Consider the following 20881-nt stretch of genomic DNA (forward strand, 5'->3'; position numbering starts at 1 on the left):
GTCAAAACACAGAAACTATTTTTGTGAAAATATTTTGAAAACTTTACTGGTTTTTGTCAACTTTCCAAATTTTAACCAATTCAATTTTGGATGAATATTCAACCAGATACCATCTTTATTTCAAAGAAGGTTTTAATTGTTATCACTGGTTCTATATTCCTGCTCAACAGACTCTATCCACTTAATTAAATACTGTGTAACTTTTAGGTAGGTTCTTCCCCTTTGGAATAGATGTCTCTTTATGCAGAACTGAAGCTATTGAAGAAAATAACATCTTGTGTGTGTGTCTGAAAATTGTAAGCTACTCAGGCCTTACTTTGTTCTTCCACTGAAACTTGAAGTCCTTCCATTATTAAAACTTTCAAATGCAAATTAAAAGCACAACAGTTATATTTTTCTTAAAAACACAGGTATGAGTGTCATTTCCTATTTAAATACTTACCATCTCCATATCATGTAGTTTAGCTTTTAATTGCAGATTTTCCTTTTCCAGTTCATGTAATTTATCAGAACGGGCTCGGGTCCCCTCTAGTTGATCTTCCAACATTGTCTTTGTTTCCAACAATACTTGATTGTCTTCTTTTAACTCCTTCAAGAATTAAACAGAAATCAAAGTTTTCTCATTCATACCAAACCTGATTTCAGCATATCTAGTTTTTAAAATATCAATGTAAGAATACAAAATGGATTTTAATGGTAAAAACAAAAACTTGTTTTATACTATTTTCTAGGGCTGTTGATTAATCGCAGTTAACTCACACAATTACCTCAAAAAAATTAATCGCTGAACCAACAAGAGGGGATGCCATTTTAGATTTGGTTTTGCTGAGTAGTGAGGACTCATAGAAGAAATTGTTGTAGGGGACAACCTTGGTTCGAGTGATCATGAGCTAAATGGAAGGATAAACAAAAATAGATGTGTGACTAGGATTTTTTATTTCAAAAATTTAAAAAAATTAAGGAAATTAGGGAAGTGGATTGGACTGAAGAACTTGTGGATCTAAAGGCGGAGGAGGCCTGGATTTAAGGATGTAGAAACAGTCAGAAGCCTGCATCCAAAGAAAGGGGAAAAAACTCATAGGCAGGAGCTGTAGACCAAGCTGGATGAGCAAACACCTCAGAGAGGTGATTAAGAAAAAGCAGAAAGCCTACAAGGAGTGGAAGAGAGGAGGGATCAGCAAGGAAAGCTACCTTATTGAGGTCAGAACATGTAGGGATAAAGCCAAAAGCCATGAAGAGTTGGACCTTGCAAAGGGAATTAAAACCAATAGTAAAAGGTTCTATAGACATATAAATAAGAAGAAAACAAAGCAAGGAGAAGTGGGACCGCTAAACACTGAGGATGGAGTGGAGGTTAAGGATAATTTAGGCATGGCCCAATATCTAAACAAATGCTTTGCCTCAGTCTTTAATGAGGCTAATGAGGAGCTTAAGGATAATGGTAGGATAACAAATGGGAATGAGGATATGGAGGTAGATATTACCACATCCGAGGTAGAAGCCAAACTTGACCAGCTTAATGGGACTAAATCGGGGGTTCCAGATAATCTTCAAGAATATTAAAGGAACTGGCACATGAAATTGCAAGCCCATTTGGAAGAATTTTTAATGAATCTGTAAACTCAGGGGTTGTACTGTATGACTGGAGAATTGCTAACCTAGTTCCTATTTTCAGGAAAGGAAAAAAAAGTGATCTGGGTAACTACAGGCCTGTTAGTTTGACATCAGTAGTATGCAAGGTCTTGGGAAAAAAATTTAAGGAGAAAGTAGTTAAGGACATTGAGGTCAATGGTAATTGGGGCAAAATACAACATGGTTTTACAAAAGGTAGATCGTGCCAAACCAACCTGATCTCCTTCTTTGAGAAGGTAACAGATTTTTTAGACAAAGGAAACGCAGTGGATCTAATTTACCTCGATTTCAGTAAGGCATTTGATATGGTTCCACATGGGGAATTATTAGCTAAATTGGAAAAGATGGGAATCAATATGAAAATTGAAAGGTGGATAAAGAACTGGTTAAAGGGGAGACTGCAACTCATACTGAAAGGTGAACTGTCAGGCTGGAAGGAGGTTACTAGTGGAGTTCCTCAGGGATCGGTTTTGGAACCAATCTTGTTTAATCTTTTTATTACTGACCTTGGCACAAAAAGTGGGAATGTGCTAATAAAGTCTGCGGATGACACAAAGCGGGAAGGTACTGCCAATACAGAGAGGGACCGAAATATCCTACAGCAAGATCTGGATGACCTTGTAAACTGGAGTAATAGTAATAGGATAAAATTTAATAGTGAAAAGTGCAAGGTCATGCATTTAGGGATTAATAACAAGAATTTTTGTTATAAACTGGGGACGCATCAGTTGGAAGTAACAGAGGAGGAGAAGGACCTCAGAGTATTGGTTGATCACAGGATGACTATGAGCCACCAATGTGATATGGCTGTGAAAAAAGCTAATGTAGTCTTGGGATGCATCAGGCAAGGTATTTCCAGTAGAGATAAGGAGGTGTTAGTACCATTATACAAGTCACTGGTGAGACCTCATCTGGAATATTGTGTGCAGTTCTGGTCTCCCATGTTTAAGGATGAATTCAAACTGGAACAGGTACAGAGAACTGCTACTAGGAGGAATGGAAAACCTGTCTTATGAAAGGAGATTCAAAGAGCTTGGCTTGTTTAGCCTAACCGAAAGAAGACTGAGGGGAGATATGATTGCTCTCTATAAATATATCAGAGGGATAAATACCAGGGAGGGAGAGGAATTATTTAAGCTCAGTACCAATGTGGACAAGAACAAATGGATATAAACTGGCCATCAGGAAGTTTAGACTTGAAATTAGACAAAGGTTTCTAACCATCAGAGGAGTGAAGTTCTGGAATAGCCCTCCAAGGGGAGCAGTGGAGGCAAAAGACATATCTGGCTTCAAGACTAAGCTTGATAAGTTTATGGAAGGGATGGTATGATGGGATAGCTTAATTTTGGCAATTAATTGATCTTTGATTATTAGCGGTAAATATGCACAATGGCCTGTGATAGGACACTAGATAGGGTGGGATCTGAGTTACTACAGAGAATTCTTTCCTGGGTGTCTAGCTGGTGAGTCTTGCTCACATGCTCAGGTTTAGCTGATCGCCATATTTGGGGTCAGGAAGGAATTTTCCTCCAGGGCAGATTGGCAGAGGCCCTGGGGGGTTTTCGCCTTCCTCTGCAGCGTGGGGCATGGGTCACTTGCTGGAGGATTCTCTGCACCTTGAAGTCTTTAAACCACAAGTTGAGGACTTCAATAGTTCAGACATAGGTCAGGAGGTCAGACTAGAAGATCATAATGGTCCCGTCTGACCTTAAAGTCTATGAGTCTATGACTTGTAGGCTCTAAAGTTGTACATTGTTTTATTTTTGAATGCAGGTTTTTTTTGTATATAATTCTACATTTGTAAGTTCAACTTTCATGATAAAGAGCTTGCACCATAGTACTTGTATTAGGTGAACTGAAAAATGTTATTTATTTTGTTTTTTACAGTGCAAATATTTGTAATAAAAAATAAATATAAGTGAGCATTGTATACTTTGTATTCTGTGTTGTAATTGAAATCAATATATTTGAAAATGAAGAAAATATCAAAAATATTTAAATAAATGGTATTCTATTATTGTTTAACAGCACGATTAATTGTGATTAAGTTTTCTAATCGTGTGATTAATCGCGATTATTTTTTTAATTGCTTGAGAGCCCTACTATTTTCATAAAAAATACATTTACAGCTGCATGTTACACAACAAAATGTACGAGTGCTAAAAGTAACATCTGAAATATTAAAATCAGACCTCTATTATGATTGGATTTTCCTTGTAGAACATTGGAAATTAAGCCACTCTAGCTTAAGCAATTGTTATTCCTGTTAACTGAGTTGCACATTCAAAATACCACCAATATTTCATTCAACTGCAAACCACCTCTTTGCTCAGTAAAACACCTCTCCCTCTGCTTTGTGCCACCATTTAATAAATTATTTTAATATCAAATAGATCCCTCAAGTATTTGAGTTGAAGGAATTAGAGATCAAAGCATTAAAGAGTACTTTCTAATAAAGCATAATTACTTGTGTACGCAAATATATCCATGGATAAACCCATAATTACATGTCTAATACTGTTGAAAATGCAATAGCATGCTTAAGGGGTCCCAACAGCTTCAACTGATGCATATGTACTAGCAGTTTTCATATCCTTTAATGGCATCTGACAAAAATATTAAGGAACATACAAGAACTCAGTTTTACTCATGCAAACAAAGAATATCTTTTTCAAATGTCAGCACAAGCCAGCTGCTATCTTTTAAACTGATCACTGAACAAAAAAATCTTGACTCTTCATATTCCTTACTTCACAAATGTTAAAAATTATTTTCGAATATTATTTTAGGTGCATAAATGACTAGTTTATTAACTACTGTCTCTATTCGGGCATACATGGACTCTTGAAATGTTTTCAGAGTTTGCAGCCTATAAATAAAAAAGTTATAAAAAGAGAAACAAAAAGGTGGGGGGTGGGTCGGCGGCGTTTGTTTGTTTGAAACCAGCATTTTAGGAACATGAAAATTCCATCTGTTTAGATACTTGGCCACTTTGTTATTTTCAGTTCTGCCTTCATCAAGTCTTTCATCATAAGGTTCTTGAAATCATTTATATACTATGGATGAAATTCATCCCTTTCAGATGGCCCACATATGAGAGTCCTCTGCACCCCATGGAAAACATACTATGTGCTCTAGTATCTCACTTTCAAATGCTCACCTTCAGATTAATTTTCATGACCAATTTCTTCAAAATTTTGTTTCATTATCATCTGCATGATTTAAACTCTATGCTCTCATTTTTGTGTGGAAATTTTTAGTTTCTATGCTTTTTGTGCAATTTGAACATATTTGGGGAAAAATAGCTTCTTGTTAATTAAAATATTTTCTGCAATCTAATGTTAAATTTTATTTTGCCCTTAATTTATGTGCTTCTGCAACACTTATTTCTATCGTTCTCCAAATCAGTTTCTCTATATTTTTAAATAATTTCATTTTTTTCTAGAGAGACAAGGCGGGTGAGGTAATATCTTTTATTGGACCAACTTCTGTTAGTGAGGGAGACAAGCTTTTGAGCTTACATAGTGTTCTTCTTCAGGTCTGGGAAAATAAGGGCAGGTCTACACGCTGCTGTTGCACATCTGGTGAAGACACTCAAGCTTCTGGGAGAGAGCTCACGCATTGGCTTAACATCTCCACCTCCATGAGAGGCAGTAGCTATGTTGGCAGGAGAGGCTGTCACGACGACATATTGCTGTCTACATGGGGGATTAATGTCGGTATAACTACATCGCTCAGGGTGTGGATTTTTCACACTACTGAGCTATGTAGTTATATCAAAGTACTAGAGTGACCAGACATCCCGATTTTATCGGGACTGTCCTGATATTTGCTTGTTTGTCCCGCGTCCCGACCGATGTTCGGTCGGGACACTGGACAAACAAGCAATTTTGCCCTCTACTCTGGCTCACAGGTGGAGCCCGGAGGGGCTCTCGCCCGCCCCTGCCCTCTCCCTCCCCCATTGGATCCCTCCCCAAATCCCCGCCCCCTCACTGCCCCATTGGAACCCTCCCCAAATCCCTGCCCTGGCCCCACCTCTTCCCCAACCACACGGTATTCCTCCTCCCTCCCAGGATTGCACATGGGCCATGGCCGGGGCCGGGAGCGCAGTGCGGAGGCTGCTCCAGCCCTGCAGCCCCCGGGGCAACACAGAGCAGGCAGGGCCCGGGCGAGGGGCAGAGACATGTGTGGGAAGGACATGCTCCTGCTGGAAGGGGCCGGGCCCGGCTGCCTGGTTCACCCCCTGCCCGGGTGGGTCCCCGAGCTCCCCACGGCTGAAGAGGGACTGCCCGGGGCTGCGGGTCAAGTGTTCCAGGCGGGGCGGAGTGGAGCAGCCTCTGCTGTAGGGCAGGTGCGACGGAGCCCGGGAGCGGCTGGGCCGGGAGCTGCAGGAGGGGCCTGGTGCACGGCTCAGCTGCACAGCTCGGAGCCCAGGCTGGGCCTGGGAGCGAGGGGATAGGGGAGCTGGGGGTGTATCGGGGGTCGGAGCCGAGAGTTGGGTGGAGACAGGGCTGTGCCACTGCCGCCTGGCGGTGGGGGTGCTCCGACTTTTTTTTTTTTTTTTTTTTTTGCTCCGCCCTCACCTCCCCCCCCCCCGTGTCCCGATATTTTATCTTTGTCATCTGGTCACCCCACAAAGTACACATGTAGTGTAGAACAAGCCTAACTTAAAGTATCACTACTAAACACAGGGGTTGAACAGAATGTTTAACGTAAGTAGTTAACACATATTTCAAGGACCATTCAAAGGTAAGTGGCCCGTTAACACCCCTTCAGTCATAGAGAAGGAAGGGAATGGGGGGAAAAAACAGCTGGAGGGGTTGTTAGTGGGTTACATATCGTTGTAATAAGCCATAAATCTCTAGTCTCTAGTGTCTCTAGTCAGTCCATGATTTTTAGTATCTAGCAAATTTATGAATTTAAGCTCCCAGGATCGTCTTTTGAAAGTGTTGTGCAGGCTTCCTTTCAAGATGAGGACTGAGAGCTCAGATATAGAGTGATCTCTCTGGGAAAAGTGTTCACTCACAGGTGATAGGGTGTTTTTGTGTTTGATCATTTTCCTGTGATTGTCTGGTTTCACCCACATAATTGTTATAGGGGCATATAGTGTACTGGATGAAGTACACCATATATTGTGATAGACATGGATCTTGAAAGGTGTGGTCGGGGGTTATGATCATTGTAGCAATGGAGATATGTCTGCAGGTTTTGCATCTGTTGTTTTGGCAGGGTATGGTGCTGCTGCTTTGAGTTGGTGTGTCCTGGTCTGTGGGGAACCTGCTTTTGACGATGAACTTGGAGAAGTTGGGTGGTTGTTTGAAGGAGGGTTCAGCAAAGATTTCTTTCAGAATGGGGTGCCCATTGAGTATGGGTTGTAGTTTTTGAATGATACCCTATATGGGTTTCAGTGTAGGGTGGTAGGTGACAACTACGGATGTGCAGTCGGAGGGGGCATTATTTCTGTATTGAAGTAGGTTCTCTCAGGGTATTTGTTCAGTCCATTCCATGATGCAATCTACTTCTCTGGTGGAATGACCATGTTTGGTGAAGGCAAGCCTGGGAGCTTAAATTCACAACTTTGCTAGACATTAAAAATCGTGGACTGAATAGAGACACAGGATTTATGGCTTATTACAACAATCTGTTACCCACTAACAACCCTCCCCAACTGATTTTTTCTCCACTCCTTCCTTCCTTTCTTCCCTATAACTGGAGGGGTGTTAACAGGCCACTTCACTTTGAACGGTTCCTTGAAATGTGTGTTTGCTATTTATGCTAAATAATCTGTTCAAATCTTGTATTTAGCAGTGACACTTTGGTCATATCTCCAGTTAAAATACTGCATTGGCGCTGCATTTGTAGTGCTTTAATGAAGACCCTCTATGCCGACAGAAGAGAGTTCTCCCATTAGCATAGTTCATCCACTTCCTTGAGAGGCAGTAGCTACAGCACTGTCTACTCCGGGGGCGGGGGAGGGGTGGCTAGGTCGATATAACTATGTTGCTATGGGGTGCAAAAAATCCACACCTCTGAATGATATAGTTATATCAATATAGGTCTGTAGTGTAGTCCAGACCTTTGAGTTAGTTTCCCAGACCTGAAGAAGAGTTCTACGTAAGCTCGAAAGCTTGTCTCTCTCACCAATAGAAGTTGGTTCAATAAAAGATATTAACTCACTCGCCTTTTCTCCATAATACACTGGGATCAATATGGCTACAACAATACTTCACTGTTCTCTTACATTTGAACCTAACTATATTTCACTTTGGTACACCCTATAATTCATACACACAAAATCAAGAAGTCAATTCCAACTTTTCAGCAAAGATTTAATAGCAGAGTACAACAGTGAGGTCTCATATTACTAAGATTTCTCTACATTTACAAATTATATTACAGAAGATTTGCAAATATACTATAAAGCATTACAAAATATCAAAACTAATCTATACTTTTTAATTAAATGAATAAATACATTTCTTTCCCCAAGGATTTAAAGTTTCACATCAACAATGCATCAAATCCTTCCACCTCCTTATCCACATCTCTTTGTTTCGCATTCCACCATGTGTGGCAAGGCACCTTCTCGGTCTCACCAGCCTCAGCTGCTTTTAGCCGTGGTGAGACAGGCTTGGGTAAAACAGTCCCTCTTGGTTGCACAGGGGAAGTCCGTTCCTTCTCTCCACCAGTCTTTTGTGCTTCTTTTTCTCCCTTATGGGAGGGAATGCAGCCTCCCCTCCTGGTGAGGCTCGCTGTCTCGCAGCTCCTAACCTACTGACAGCGTGACGACTTCTCTCTCTCCTCCTCTTCTCCCAATACGGGAGGGTTTAAAAAGGTCTCAGGTAGTCCTTAGTTGGAATCAGCTGATCCTAATTAACCTCAGGTAATTCCCTCTCAGCTGATCCTAATTGATTCTCTGGTAACCCTTTCTCAGCTGAACCTGATTGACCCTCCTCAGTTGATAGGGAGGAGGACCTTTTAACCTTCTGGGACTGTCTTCTACCCTCCCCCCCCCACCCCTTGCAGCTGTCGGTCCTGAGTTTATCACACATGGAACAGACTCAGGTCAAAATACTGAACCTTGTGCTTACCAAAGACCATTCTACCAATGTGGAATCTGAATGCCTTCCAGAGCTACAAATAATTACAGGCGTGACTATCACCTGTAATGCTGAGTTCTTCTCCACTCTGCTCTCCTCAGGAGGAAAGACTGCATGTACACAGTATGTTTTAAAAAAATATTATTTTTGCTGTGCACAATCCCACTGTGCCTGAGGAATGGAGTTATTCAGGGCAGTTGAGGTCACAGAGAGCAAGGTGGTTCTTTACATGTTCCAGGCCTAGCATATTTAATATCTTGAAAACAAGGTCAGAGACCTTAAACTTGATGTGGTCTTCTGCAGGTAGTGAAATATGGGATGATACGCTCTCAGTAACTGGTGTTGCTGAGGAAGCTAGCTGCTGTATTCTGCACAAATGCTGTTTTTTCCAGGCTAATGCTTTTATATCCAGGTAAACAGTGTTGCTGTAATCAAAAGGTGAAGTGAAAAAGGCATGTACTAACAAGGTGAAATCATCATCTACAAATATTAAGTCTCCTAGCCAGATGAAAACAGAACAACATAGGAATTGCCATACCTTATCCGAACAGTTTTGTCCTGTTTTTGACAGTAGCCAGCCAGATGCTTCAGAAGAAAAAACAACAATTCCCCATAGAAGTCCTTTTTGCAATAATCTGCTTATTGGGACTTTTTTTTCTACTCTCATCAATTAGTAGCTATCTTATGTTTTTAAATATGGTTTTTATATTCTTCAAAAATGTTTTATCCTATCTAATGTAACTGTGAATGTTCCAGTCTATATGAATGTCTAGTCCTTTTCTGAATCCTTCTAAGGTCTTGGCTTCAATGATATCTGACTATGTGTTCCATAACTTAATTATGAACTGCATACAAATATATTTTCTTTCATCGGTTTCAAATTTGTTATCTTGCAATTTCATTGATTCCCTCATTTCTCTATGAAAGGAAAGAGTAAAGAGTAGTATCAGACTGACTTTCTCTATATCATACATTATTTTACATATTTCTGTCATGTGACTTTTTATTTGATCCATTTCTAAATTTAGTGTTCCTAATTTTTCCCAAATTTCTCTTTATATGGAAGTATTTTCATGTTTCTAATAATCTTTATCATCTGTCTGTAAAACCCCTTCTATTTTCTGTTATATCATTTTTCAAGTTGAGTGACTAGACTTAACACAGCTTTCAAGGTAAGGATGTCCCATCAGGTTATATAATGTCATTATAAAAGTTACAGTATTTTATATCGTATGTTATACAGAATAACACTTTTTTTTTGACTGCTGCTTCATAATGAAGACAGGACATTAGTGAAATATCAAAATGAAACCTAAATCTTTTTCCAGAGTTAGTTTTCAACTTAGCAACATAGTTCAAATTATTCCTTCCAATAAATATTACCTTGCATTGATTTAATGTGATCTGCCAATTTGTCTAGTTTTGTTAGGTTCCTCTGAAGTTCCGAACAGACTTTTCTGATTTTGACTACCCTTAATAATTTTGCACCCTGTGCAAATTTTGTGACATCCCCATTCACCTGCCATTTCCAGACAAAGGTCCTGGCCTTAGTAAAGGTAATTGGGCATCCCACCATTTGCCATGTAGAAAATTGATTATTTATTCTTAGTTTGGTTTCTTTTTTGTCTCTTACCAATTTCTAATCCATGATAGAATTTGAAATGTCTCTTCAATTCTATCTCTGTGTCTTTCCCCATGTTTTATGCATGAAATACCCTCCTAATCCTAGTTCACCAGGCCACCTTCTTTTCCTCATTCAGATCATTCCTGAAAACTTCCTTCCCCCATGATGCCCAAAAGAAGTGAATGAAAAATTAAACTTAAAATAAATCTCAAGCTAACTCCCTCCTCCGTGTTTCCCATGTCTTCTTTATGTTTGCTTATAGACCCTGATCCTGCAAGTAGGTCTGCATAGATGGACCCAGTCACTAACAGAGAGTCTTGCCGACTTCAAATGAAACTCCATGTGGGTGGATGTTTGAACACTCATCTTGAAAACGACCATTAATCAGACAAGATAGAATAATATATTGCAGTGCAAGAATCTATCAAACTGCTTTAAAGTCTTCATTTTTTTCACGTTGTCAAAATAAAAAAAAAAAAGAGAAAGCAATATCAACGGGCAATACGTTTTTTTTTCTTTTTTACTAAAAAAACAACAAATTGTATGTGATTAAGAATTGTTTTAAATATACCTCAACTCTAGCCTTGTAGAATACAATATCATGTAGCCTCTCTTTGTATCGGCTGACTTCACTTTCAAGCTTGTCAACTCGGATTGCCTTCTCACGGAGTGCGTCTAACTCATCACGGTACACTCTGGCAGAGCGAGCATCCGAAAGCAAATTAATGTTCTAGAAAATAAAAAATTAAGTTACATGATAGGTAATCTGTGAGATGATGTATTGTTCTTCTCTTTTTCTATTTTTTCACAAACCTAGATGGATTGCCTAGTTAGAATATATAGACATAATATATTTACACAAATTACATGTCTAGATTTTGTTTCCTATCTAACACTAACGCTCTTGAAAGGAGGTTCAGTGAGTTTCAACACACTGTTCTTTCAAGTAGAACAAAGAAAAAATACTTCAATGTGATTAAATTCCTACCCGAAAGATCCATATTTGTCATTTCTTACATGAGCAACTTGAAAATGCTTTAAAGCAAGTATGGAAACTCTGAATCTTCATGTGTCTTAATTCTCAATTCAAACCAAAACTGTGATGGGGTGTATAGGAAGGGCCCCCACCACCATCTGGCCCTGTCTGTCATGCATGATAGGGAGGTGACCTTTAAAAGGGAGGACCTGGCAGTCAATGGGGGGAAAGGAGCAAGATTGCCCTAAATAGCAGATAGTATGCTGCAGAGGGAACTACTAAGCAGGAGATCTTCACCACAACCCTGAAGAGAGTACAGTGGACTACCAGGGTAAGACAGACAGGCGGAGCCTGCCACAGAGATCCAGCCAGATCAATTTCCCCAAACCTGTTACATTAAGACTGGTACCACCCCACCCCCTTTTGCTGGGACCTCAGGGAGGGACTATCCCTGAAGGTGTGGGTATTGGTGACTTTCATTTCAATCCGCCAGCTGGAGAGACTTAAGCAGGGGTGCCATTTCAGATTTTGGTGGGGGGGTGCAACTTTAACTGTGATTCAAGGGACTACTTAGGCAACTGGAAACTCTAATTTTTTGCAGATAATAACTTAGAAATTAGCTGACAGAAGCACTGTATCTAATTCCTATATAAAGAAAGCCACATTTTAAGTGTATATGTAAGATTAGAACAACCAGGAGATAATACAGCAAGATATTGCCAATCCCAAACCTCGAGGTATCAGTTTTGAAGCCTTGACACAGATATCAGATACACATGTTTGGATGTTAGCAGCATGGATCTATAACCAACAAATTTTGGCAGCCAAATTTTACAAATTGTTCAGATTGGTTTGGGTTTATGTTAACTGAAGGGTTTATACAAATAGTTACAATAAATACAAAGGATTAAGTTAAAAGAATGTTTCTAGTGTGTTGCTGTGGATTAGTAAGAGTAAACATCACCACAATGAAATTCACAGATGCTACTGAAGTTTATGAGATTCTGCCATACCCTCAGAAATATTAGAGTAAGTACAACAGGAGATAAGAATACTTACCAGCTGGAAAAGAAGGAGATACAGCAGACAGCTGCAAAATAGCTGCTTGAGAGCAGCAGTTGAGGGGCAGCAGCTCCTCAAAAGGTATTCTGGGGAAAGGTCCTAGAAAAGTGCTGGCTCTGTGGATGAGGGGAAAGCAGTGGATGTGTTATTCCTTGACTTTAGCAAAGCTTTTGATACGGTCTCCCATAGTATTCTTGCCAGCAAATTAAAAAAGTATGGGCTGGATGAATGGACTATAAGTGGATAGAAAGCTGGCTAGATCGTCAGGCTCAATGGGTAGTGATCAATGGCTCCATGTCTAGTTGGCAGCTGGTATCAAGCGGAGTGCCCCAAGGGTCGGTCCTGGGGCCGGTTTTGTTCAATATCTTCATTAATGATCTGGAGGATGGCGTGGATTACACCCTCAGCAAGTTTGCAGATGACACTAAACTGGGAGGAGTGGGAGATACGCTGGAGGGTAGGGATAGGATACAGAGGGTCCTAGACAGATTAGAGGATTGGGCCAAAAGAAATCTGATGAGGTTCAACAAGGACAAGTGCAGAGTCCTGCATTTAGGAAGAAAGAATCCCATGCACTGGTACAGACTAGGGTCCAAATGGCTAGGCAGCAGTTTTGCAGAAAAGGACCTAGGGGTTTCGGTGGACGAGAAGCTGGATATGAGTCAACAGTGTACCCTTGTTACCAAGAAGGCTAATGGCATTTTGGGCTGTAGAAGTAGGAGCATTTCCAGCAGATTGAGGGACATGATCATTCCCCTCTATTCGGCATGAGTGAGGCCTCATCTGGAATACTGTGTCCAGTTTTGGGCCCCATACTACAAGAAGGATGTGGAAAAATTGGAAAGAGTCCAGCGGAGGGCTACAAAAATGATTAGGGGGCTGGAGCACATGATTTATGAGGAGAGGCTGAGGGAACTGGGATTATTTAGTCTGCAGAAGAGAAGAATGAGGGGGGATTTGAAAGCTACTTTCAACTACCTGAAAGGGGGTTCCAAAGAGGATGGATCTAGACTATTCTCAGTGGTACCAGACGATAGAACAAGGAGTAATGGTCTCAAGTTGCAGTGGGGGAGGTTTAGGTTGGATATTAGGAAAAAAAATTTCACTAGGAGGGGGTGAAGCACAGAATGGGTTTAATCTGTTTTGTTCAAGAATAGGGTTCAGCCATCAAAACGGCAAGTCCTCAATTGTTTGCTGAACATCCAGCGCAATCCCTGAGTCCTAGAGCCAAGAAACCCTTCTCATAGTAATAGCTTAGGCCATCCCCCTGGCCAAAGTGACCGCCATATTGAGGTCAGATTGTCTGGCCATCTTTGCCACTAAGGAGCCCTCAGCAACAAACTCCTGAAATTCATCCCGGGAGGTCTCAGGCAACTGCTTCTCAAACTTAGCCATAACTAACCAATTAAGAAAGTCATATTTGGTCAGCAGGGTTTGCTGATTTGTAACCCTCAGCTGAAGGGACGACAGGGTGTAGATCTGCTCTCCCTACCCTGTATCAAGGGAGGGTCAGAAGTCTCCACGCCATCCCGCATGCCGGAGTTGGTACTGAGCTGGTCTGAGCTCTTAGGGGAGGCAGAAGAGTCACTTCAGAACCCGGAACATCCCCAGTTGCTTTTATGCAACCTCTTTCTTGGTACTGACGACATAGAATTACTTCTGTGCCTTTCTGGAGGTGACCCAGCCCCAGAACTGAGGGAAGCCGCTCTCTCTCCAAGCCCAAGGGTGATATGCGGCCTGAGGAAGGACTCGGAACCTGAGGAAGGGCTCTGTACCAGGTCAGGAATCATGGGCTGCTCAAGCAGGTCTGCTTCAGGCAAAGGTCCCGCGCCACCTGAGTCCTCTTCTTGAACAAATGACAGATCGAGCAGCATTCCTTCAGGTGGGCTTCACCAAGTCAAAGCAGGCACTGCATGTGGGGGTCAGTGTTGGGCATCGCCCCACACGAAGGGCACTGCTTGAACCCTGCTGAGGGCATCACCAGGCGGGGGGGGGGCACTACCACTAAAAATAACGCTATACTAACTCTAAACTAACTAACTACTAATGATCAACTATATGCACAACATCTAGACTAGAAAATATAAGTTCACAAGGTTGTGGAGCAATAACCACACAGAGCTTCAACTCCAGCTGATGGGCTGTAACAATGAATTGAGGGGATCTGTCAAGGCTGCTTCCCCACTCTGAACTTTAGGGTACAAATGTGGGAGCCTGAATGAAAACGTCTAAGCTTAACTACCAGCTTAGATCTGGTCCGCTGCCACCACTCCCAAAGTGCTAATTCCCTTCCCTCGGTAGCCTTGAGATACTCTTCACCAATTCCCTGGTGAATACAGATCCAAACCCCTTGGATCTTAAAACAAGGAGAAATTAACTATCCCCCTCCTTTCTCCCATCAACTCCTGGTGGATCAAGATCCAACCCCCTTGGATCTAAAAACAAGGAAAAATCAATCAGGTTCTTAAAAAGAAGGCTTTTAATTAAAGAAAAAGGTAAAAATCATCTCTGTAAAATCAGGATGGAAAATAACTTTACAGGGTAATCGAACTTAAAGAGTCCAGAGGAATCCCCTCTAGCCTTAGGTTCAACGTTACAGCAAACAGAGATAAACACTCTAGCAAAAAGGTACATTTACAAGTTGAGAAAACAAAGATAAAAACTTGCCTGGCTGTTTACTTACAAGTTGGAAATATGAGAGACTCGTTCAGAAAGATTTGGAGAACCTGGATTGATGTCTGGTCCCTCTCAGTCCCAAGAACGAACAACCCCCAAAACAAAGAGCACAATCCAAAGCCTTCCCCCCACCAAGATTTGAAAGTATCTTGTCCCCTTATTGGTCCTTTGGGTCAGGTGTCAGTCAGGTTACCTGAGCTTCTTAACCCTTTACAGGTAAAAGGATTTTGGAGTCTCTGGCCACGAGGGATTTTATAGTACTGTACACAGGAGGGCTGTTACCCTTCCCTTTATAGTTATGACAGGGTCGGAGTGGCACCGCCTTATACAGCCCGGGAGGGGCGACAGCCATGAGGCACGTGCACTGCCCCTCTGTGGGTACTAGGCAAAAGACTGGCTCCAGCGCATGAGGCGTGCACACACCTACTTGGAATACATATCTGCATTTACTCAAAGAAGAATCTCTCTACTGATCACAATAGGAGGACCAAAGCTTTTCCATTTACGATGATATCTATGAATGACCTGAAATATGGTTTTATATATAGGCGTACTGAAGAACAATTGAAAAATGCGTTTTCACCCGTTGTCTATCAACAGGCATACACAAAATAGAGAATTAAAAATGAAGGTTACTGGAGCTTTTCAAGATACGCTCTGTACATTCATATTTCTGGGGTATTCTGGTGGTACAACATAGATGTGAGACTTTTGCACAGGCCATTCATACAAGACCCATTAATATATAATAAGTGATCATTTTTGCAATTAAGACAAATTGGATAAAATCAATCAATTAATAAGTTATAAAAGTTCATATATATAGGTGCGATATTAATGCAACAAAACAAAAACACAAACAGCTGTATAAGCTGAAAAAAGAAAATAATACTGTTATTGAGGATGGTCAAATTCTTAAAAGTTATGTTGACTTGTATAATAGATGTCCAAGATACACACCTCCTGCTGCAGTCTCTTTAGTTCAGCCTCCATCTGTTCAAGTTCTTGTTTACAATCCAGCAGCTGCTCAGTTTTTTCCTCCCTTGAATAAACAAAAAATGTAATTAAAATAATATAGTACTATACCATTATACCACTGAATCAGTGTCTTAATTGCCAATATTTAAATTACTGACAGTAGCTGGGCAACAATAACTACTTCTTGATATTACTCAAACTTTTCTTTATTTAATCCATAATTTCATGGGAGTGCGAGTTGTGCATTGCAAATCAAAAGCTACAGCAAATTAATGTATGTTATAGAGAACACAATTTTTGAGGAATAAAGTGTTACTAACTTGTTTCATAATGGCTGTTCTTCGAGATGTGTTACATATGTCCATTCCACCTCAGGTGTATGCGTACCCAGTGCACTGTTGGAGATTTTTCCATCAGTGGCACCCATCAGGGCACTACATGTGCCCACTGCTGCCTCGGACTGCTGTGTGATGGTATAAAGGGCAGAAATGCCCTCAATCCTCCACAGTTCCTTCTTACCAGACAGACTCCAATATAAAGGAAAAGGAGGGTGGGTCTTGGAATGGAGATGTGCAACACCTCCAAAAGAAAACACTGTTACTAACCTTCCATAACCGTTCTTCAAAATGTGTTGCTAATGTCCATTTCATGTTAGGTGTGTGCGTGCCATGTGCACCATTGCTGCAGATTATTCCCTTAGCAGTATCTGTAGGGGCCGGTGCAGCGCCCCTGGAACCCTGCGCTTATGCGCCGGTATAAGGGGTGCCACTGGCCCCGCACCCTCTCAGTTCCTTCTTGCTGGTAACTCTGACAGAGGGGAAGGAGGACGGGTCATGGAATGGACATGAGCAACACATTTTGAAGAACAACCATTACAGAACATTAGTAACAGTTCTTTCTTCTTCAAATGCTTGCTCATATTGTGATTCCATGCTAAGTGACTTCCAAGCAGTATCCCTGGTGGTGGACTCAGAGTTCATGGACGTGTCGACTAGAACACTGCTCTCCCAAAAGTGGCATCATCACTGGTCTGCTGGGTGATGGCGTAATGGGACGTGAAGATATGAATTCATGACCATGTCGTGGCCCTGCAAATGTCCTGGATTGGAATCTGCACGAGGAATGCTGCTGACAAAGCCTGGGCCCTTGTAGAATGGGCTGTAACAATGGCCGGAGGCGGAACTTTCGCCTGCTCGTAGCACATCCTGATGCTGGCGGTTATCCAGGCTGAGATCCTCTGGGATGACACCAGCAAATCTTTTATCCTGTCCACCACCGCTATAAAGAGCCATGTCGCCTTGCGGAAGGGTTTAGTCCGTTCGATATAGAAGGTTAGTGCCCGCCTAACATCTAAGGTATGCAGCTGACGTTCCTCGTCTGATCTGTGAGGCTACGGAAACAAGACAGGAAGAAAAATGTCTTGGTTGTTATGGAACTGTGACACCACAGTTGGCAGGAAGGACTGGGGGGGAGGGGTCGAGAGACAGTAGGACCTTCTCCTTGAAGAACACCGTATAAGGGGGTTCTGAAGTTTGGGCTCTAATTTCGGAGACCCTTCTGGCCAATGTAATTGTCACTAGGAAGGCCACCTTCCATGAGAAGAGCAGCAGCAAACAAGATGCCAACAGCTCAAAGTGGGGGTCCTGTGAGCCTTGACAGTACCAGATTCAAGTCCCATGGGGGAATTGGGTTACAAAACTGAGGGTAGAGTCTTTCCAAGGCGTTAAGGAACCTGACTGTTATCTCATGCAAGAAGACTGATTTACCTTGGACCAGAGGGTGGAAGGCCGAGATGGCCACCAGGTGGACCTGGATTGACGATAGGGTCAGACCCTGGTACTTCAGGTGTAGTGAATACTCCAAGATGGACTAGACGACCGATATGGGGAAAGACCCCGATCAGAGGTCCAACAACTGAGTGCTTCCACTTGGCAAAAAGGGTTGCCCCGGTAGAGGGTTTTCCCCTACCCAGTAAGACTTGCTGGACCCGCTCCGAGCAGGCCCGTTCCCAACGGTTCAACCATGCAGCATCCAAGCCATCAGATGTGGGGACGCAAGGTTTGGGTGAAGCAACCAACCTTGGTTCTGCGAGATCAAGTCCGGGCGTAGCAGGAGCTGTAGTGGGGCTGCTACCAAAAGGTCCAGAAGCGTGCCGAACCAATCAAGATAACCCTCGCCATGTCCTTTTCGTGATCTTTAAGAGGACCTCGTGGACCAAGGGTGTTGGGTAGGAAGGCATATAGCAGTCCCCCTGCCCACAAGAGCAGGAAGGCATCAGACAGGGAGCCCTGACTGAGACCGCACATCGAGAAAAATTGCAGGCATCTCCTGTTCTGCCTGGAAGCGAACAGCTCCACCAGGGGAGTCCCCCATCTCTGGAAGATGGAGTTGACAACCAACGGGTGCAGGGACCACTCATGGTGAGAGGAGAAGGACCTGCTGAGGAGATCCACCAGTGCATTCCGGGTCCCCGGGAGGTGTGACACCTTGAGGTGAACGGCGTGTTCCACACAGAAGTCTCACAATCAAAGAGCCTCCTGACACAGGGCTGAAGAGCGAGCTCATCTTTGTTTGTTGATGTAGAACATCTTGGCCATACTGTTTGTCAAGATCTGTACCGCTCTGCCTGATAGGTAGGGAAGGAACACCTAGCAGGCCAAGCATATCACCCTGACATTTATGTGAAGGGAGAGATCCTCCTGAGACCAGAGGCCCTGAGTACAGAGACTGCCGAGGTGGGCTCCCCACCTGAGGTCTGAAGCGTCTGAGACCAATGTCACCAACAGGAATCGGGCAGTGAAGGGGACTTCGTTCATCACCATCTGCGGTTCTGTCCAGCAAGTCAGTGATGCCAGAACATTCGATGGAATTGTGAGAACCAAGTCCAAGTGGTGTCTGCTGGGGGAGTAAACTGATGCCAGCCACATCTACAGAGGCCCGAGATGCAGCCATGCATACTGCACCACATAAGTACATGCTGCCACGTGGCCCAGCAGCTTGAGGCAGACCCACGCGGTCGTGAGCAGATGGCCTTGATGTGGGCAATGACTTCTGACATCGCTTGTGTCAAGGCTGTATCCCCACTTTGAACTTTAGGGTACAAGTGTGGGGGCCTGCATGAAGACTTCTAAGCTTAACTACCAGCTTAGTTCTGGTCCGCTGCCACCATTCTCAAAAACTAATTCCCTTCCCTGGGTAGCCTTGAGAAACCTTTCACCAATTCCCTGGTGAATACAGATCCAAACCCCTTGGATCTTAAAACAAGGAGAAATTAACCATTCCCCTCCTTCCTCCCACCAACTCCTGGTGAATACAGATCCAAACCCCTTGGATCTAAAACAAGGAAAAATCAATCAGGTTCTTAAAAAGAAGGCTTTTAATTAAAGAAAAAGGTAAAAATCATCTCTGTAAAATCAGTATGGAAAATAACTTTACAGGGTAATCAAACTTAAAGAGCTCAGAGGACCTCCCTCTAGCCTCAGATTCAAAGTATAGCAAACAAAGATAAACACTCTAGTAAAAGATACATTTACAAGTTGAGAAAACAAAGTAAAACTAAGACGCCTTGCCTGGCTTTTTACTTACAAGTTTGAAATATTAGAGACTTGTGTAGAAAGATGGGGAGAACCTGGATTGATGTCTGGTCCCTCTCAGTCCCAAGAGCGAATGAATTCCCAAACAAAGAGCATAAACAAAAGCCTTCCCCCCCCCCCAAGATTTGAAAGTATCTTGTCCCCTTATTGGTCCTTTGGGTCAGGTGTCAGCCAGGTTACCCGAGCTTCTTAATCCTTTACAGGTAAAAGGATTTTGGAGTCTCTGGCCAGGAGGGATTTTATAGTACTGTACACAGGAGAGCTGTTACCCTTCCCTTTATAGTTATGACACGCCCCCCAAATCACAGATAGTGTTGGACGTTGGGTTCCACACTGGCTGTGATTTCTTCCTGGAGTTCTAGGAGAAAACAGAGTTAATAAGACACATGTACCTTTAGACATACTACTGATTATATAAAAACTAACAATATGTTTCATTCCAAGAACAATTGTTAACCAGTTAACCCTGGGAAACTTTCCCGGGAGAGTGCATCAGCCACTTTGTTAGAAGTTCCCGAAATGTGTTGTATTTCAAAATCAAAATCTTGGAGAGCAAACCTCCACCGAAGAAGTTTTTTGTTATTCCCTTGGCGGTATGAAGCCACTGTAGCGCAGCATGGTCTGTTTGTAGTTGGAAACGCCATCCCCAAACATATGGGCATAGCTTTTCCAGCGCGTACACAATGGCGTAGCATTCCTTTTCGCTGATTGACCAGTGGCTTTCCCTCTCAGACAGTTTCTTGCTGAGAAACACGACAGGATGGAATTCTTGATCCGGTCCTTCCTGCATTAAAACTGCTCCCACGCGACGCATCTGTGGTTACTAGGAACGGTTTGTCAAAGTCTGGGGCCCTTAGCACAGGGTCAGACACGAGTGTCGCCTTAAGCTGGTTAAAGGCCTTTTGCTCTTCCTGAACATCCTTTAGGTTTTCTTTAGCAAGGGCTAAAGAGTGTCGGAGGGTGCTTTGTAGGTTGCTTACAAAATCTAGAATGTTAGTTCCTGGAGAAGGCGTAAACCCCTCCCATTGCTGCTTCACCAACTGTAATGGCCCCTTAACCTCGCGGCCATACACAAGTTCAAATGGTGAAAACCCTAAACTGGGATGTGGTACAGCCCTGTAGGCGAAAAGCAACTGCTGCAACACTAGGTCCCAATCATTGGAGTGTTCATTTACGAATTTACGTATCATGGCCCCCAAAGTTCCATTCAACCTCTCCACCAGGCCATTGGTTTCATGGT

At 42.6% G+C, this 20881-nt stretch overlaps 1 protein-coding gene across 16 annotated transcripts in view; it reads right to left on the reverse strand.

The window, feature by feature from the left end:
- CCDC88A (coiled-coil domain containing 88A) overlaps positions 1 to 20881 on the reverse strand; it is a 410515-nt gene that overhangs the window by 195591 nt on the left and 194043 nt on the right. For all 16 annotated transcript variants that reach the window (XM_065590781.1, XM_065590785.1, XM_065590783.1 and 13 more), the window contains 3 exons: positions 16031 to 16112; positions 10928 to 11086; positions 443 to 589 (listed from right to left, as the gene is read on the reverse strand). In XM_065590781.1, the coding sequence (XP_065446853.1) occupies positions 443 to 589; positions 10928 to 11086; positions 16031 to 16112 (388 nt within the window). The remainder of the gene's footprint in view (positions 1 to 442; positions 590 to 10927; positions 11087 to 16030; positions 16113 to 20881) is intronic.

The sequence above is a fragment of the Chrysemys picta genome, chromosome 3 (genome assembly GCF_011386835.1).
Source record: "Chrysemys picta bellii isolate R12L10 chromosome 3, ASM1138683v2, whole genome shotgun sequence".
Lineage (NCBI taxonomy): Eukaryota > Metazoa > Chordata > Testudines > Emydidae > Chrysemys > Chrysemys picta.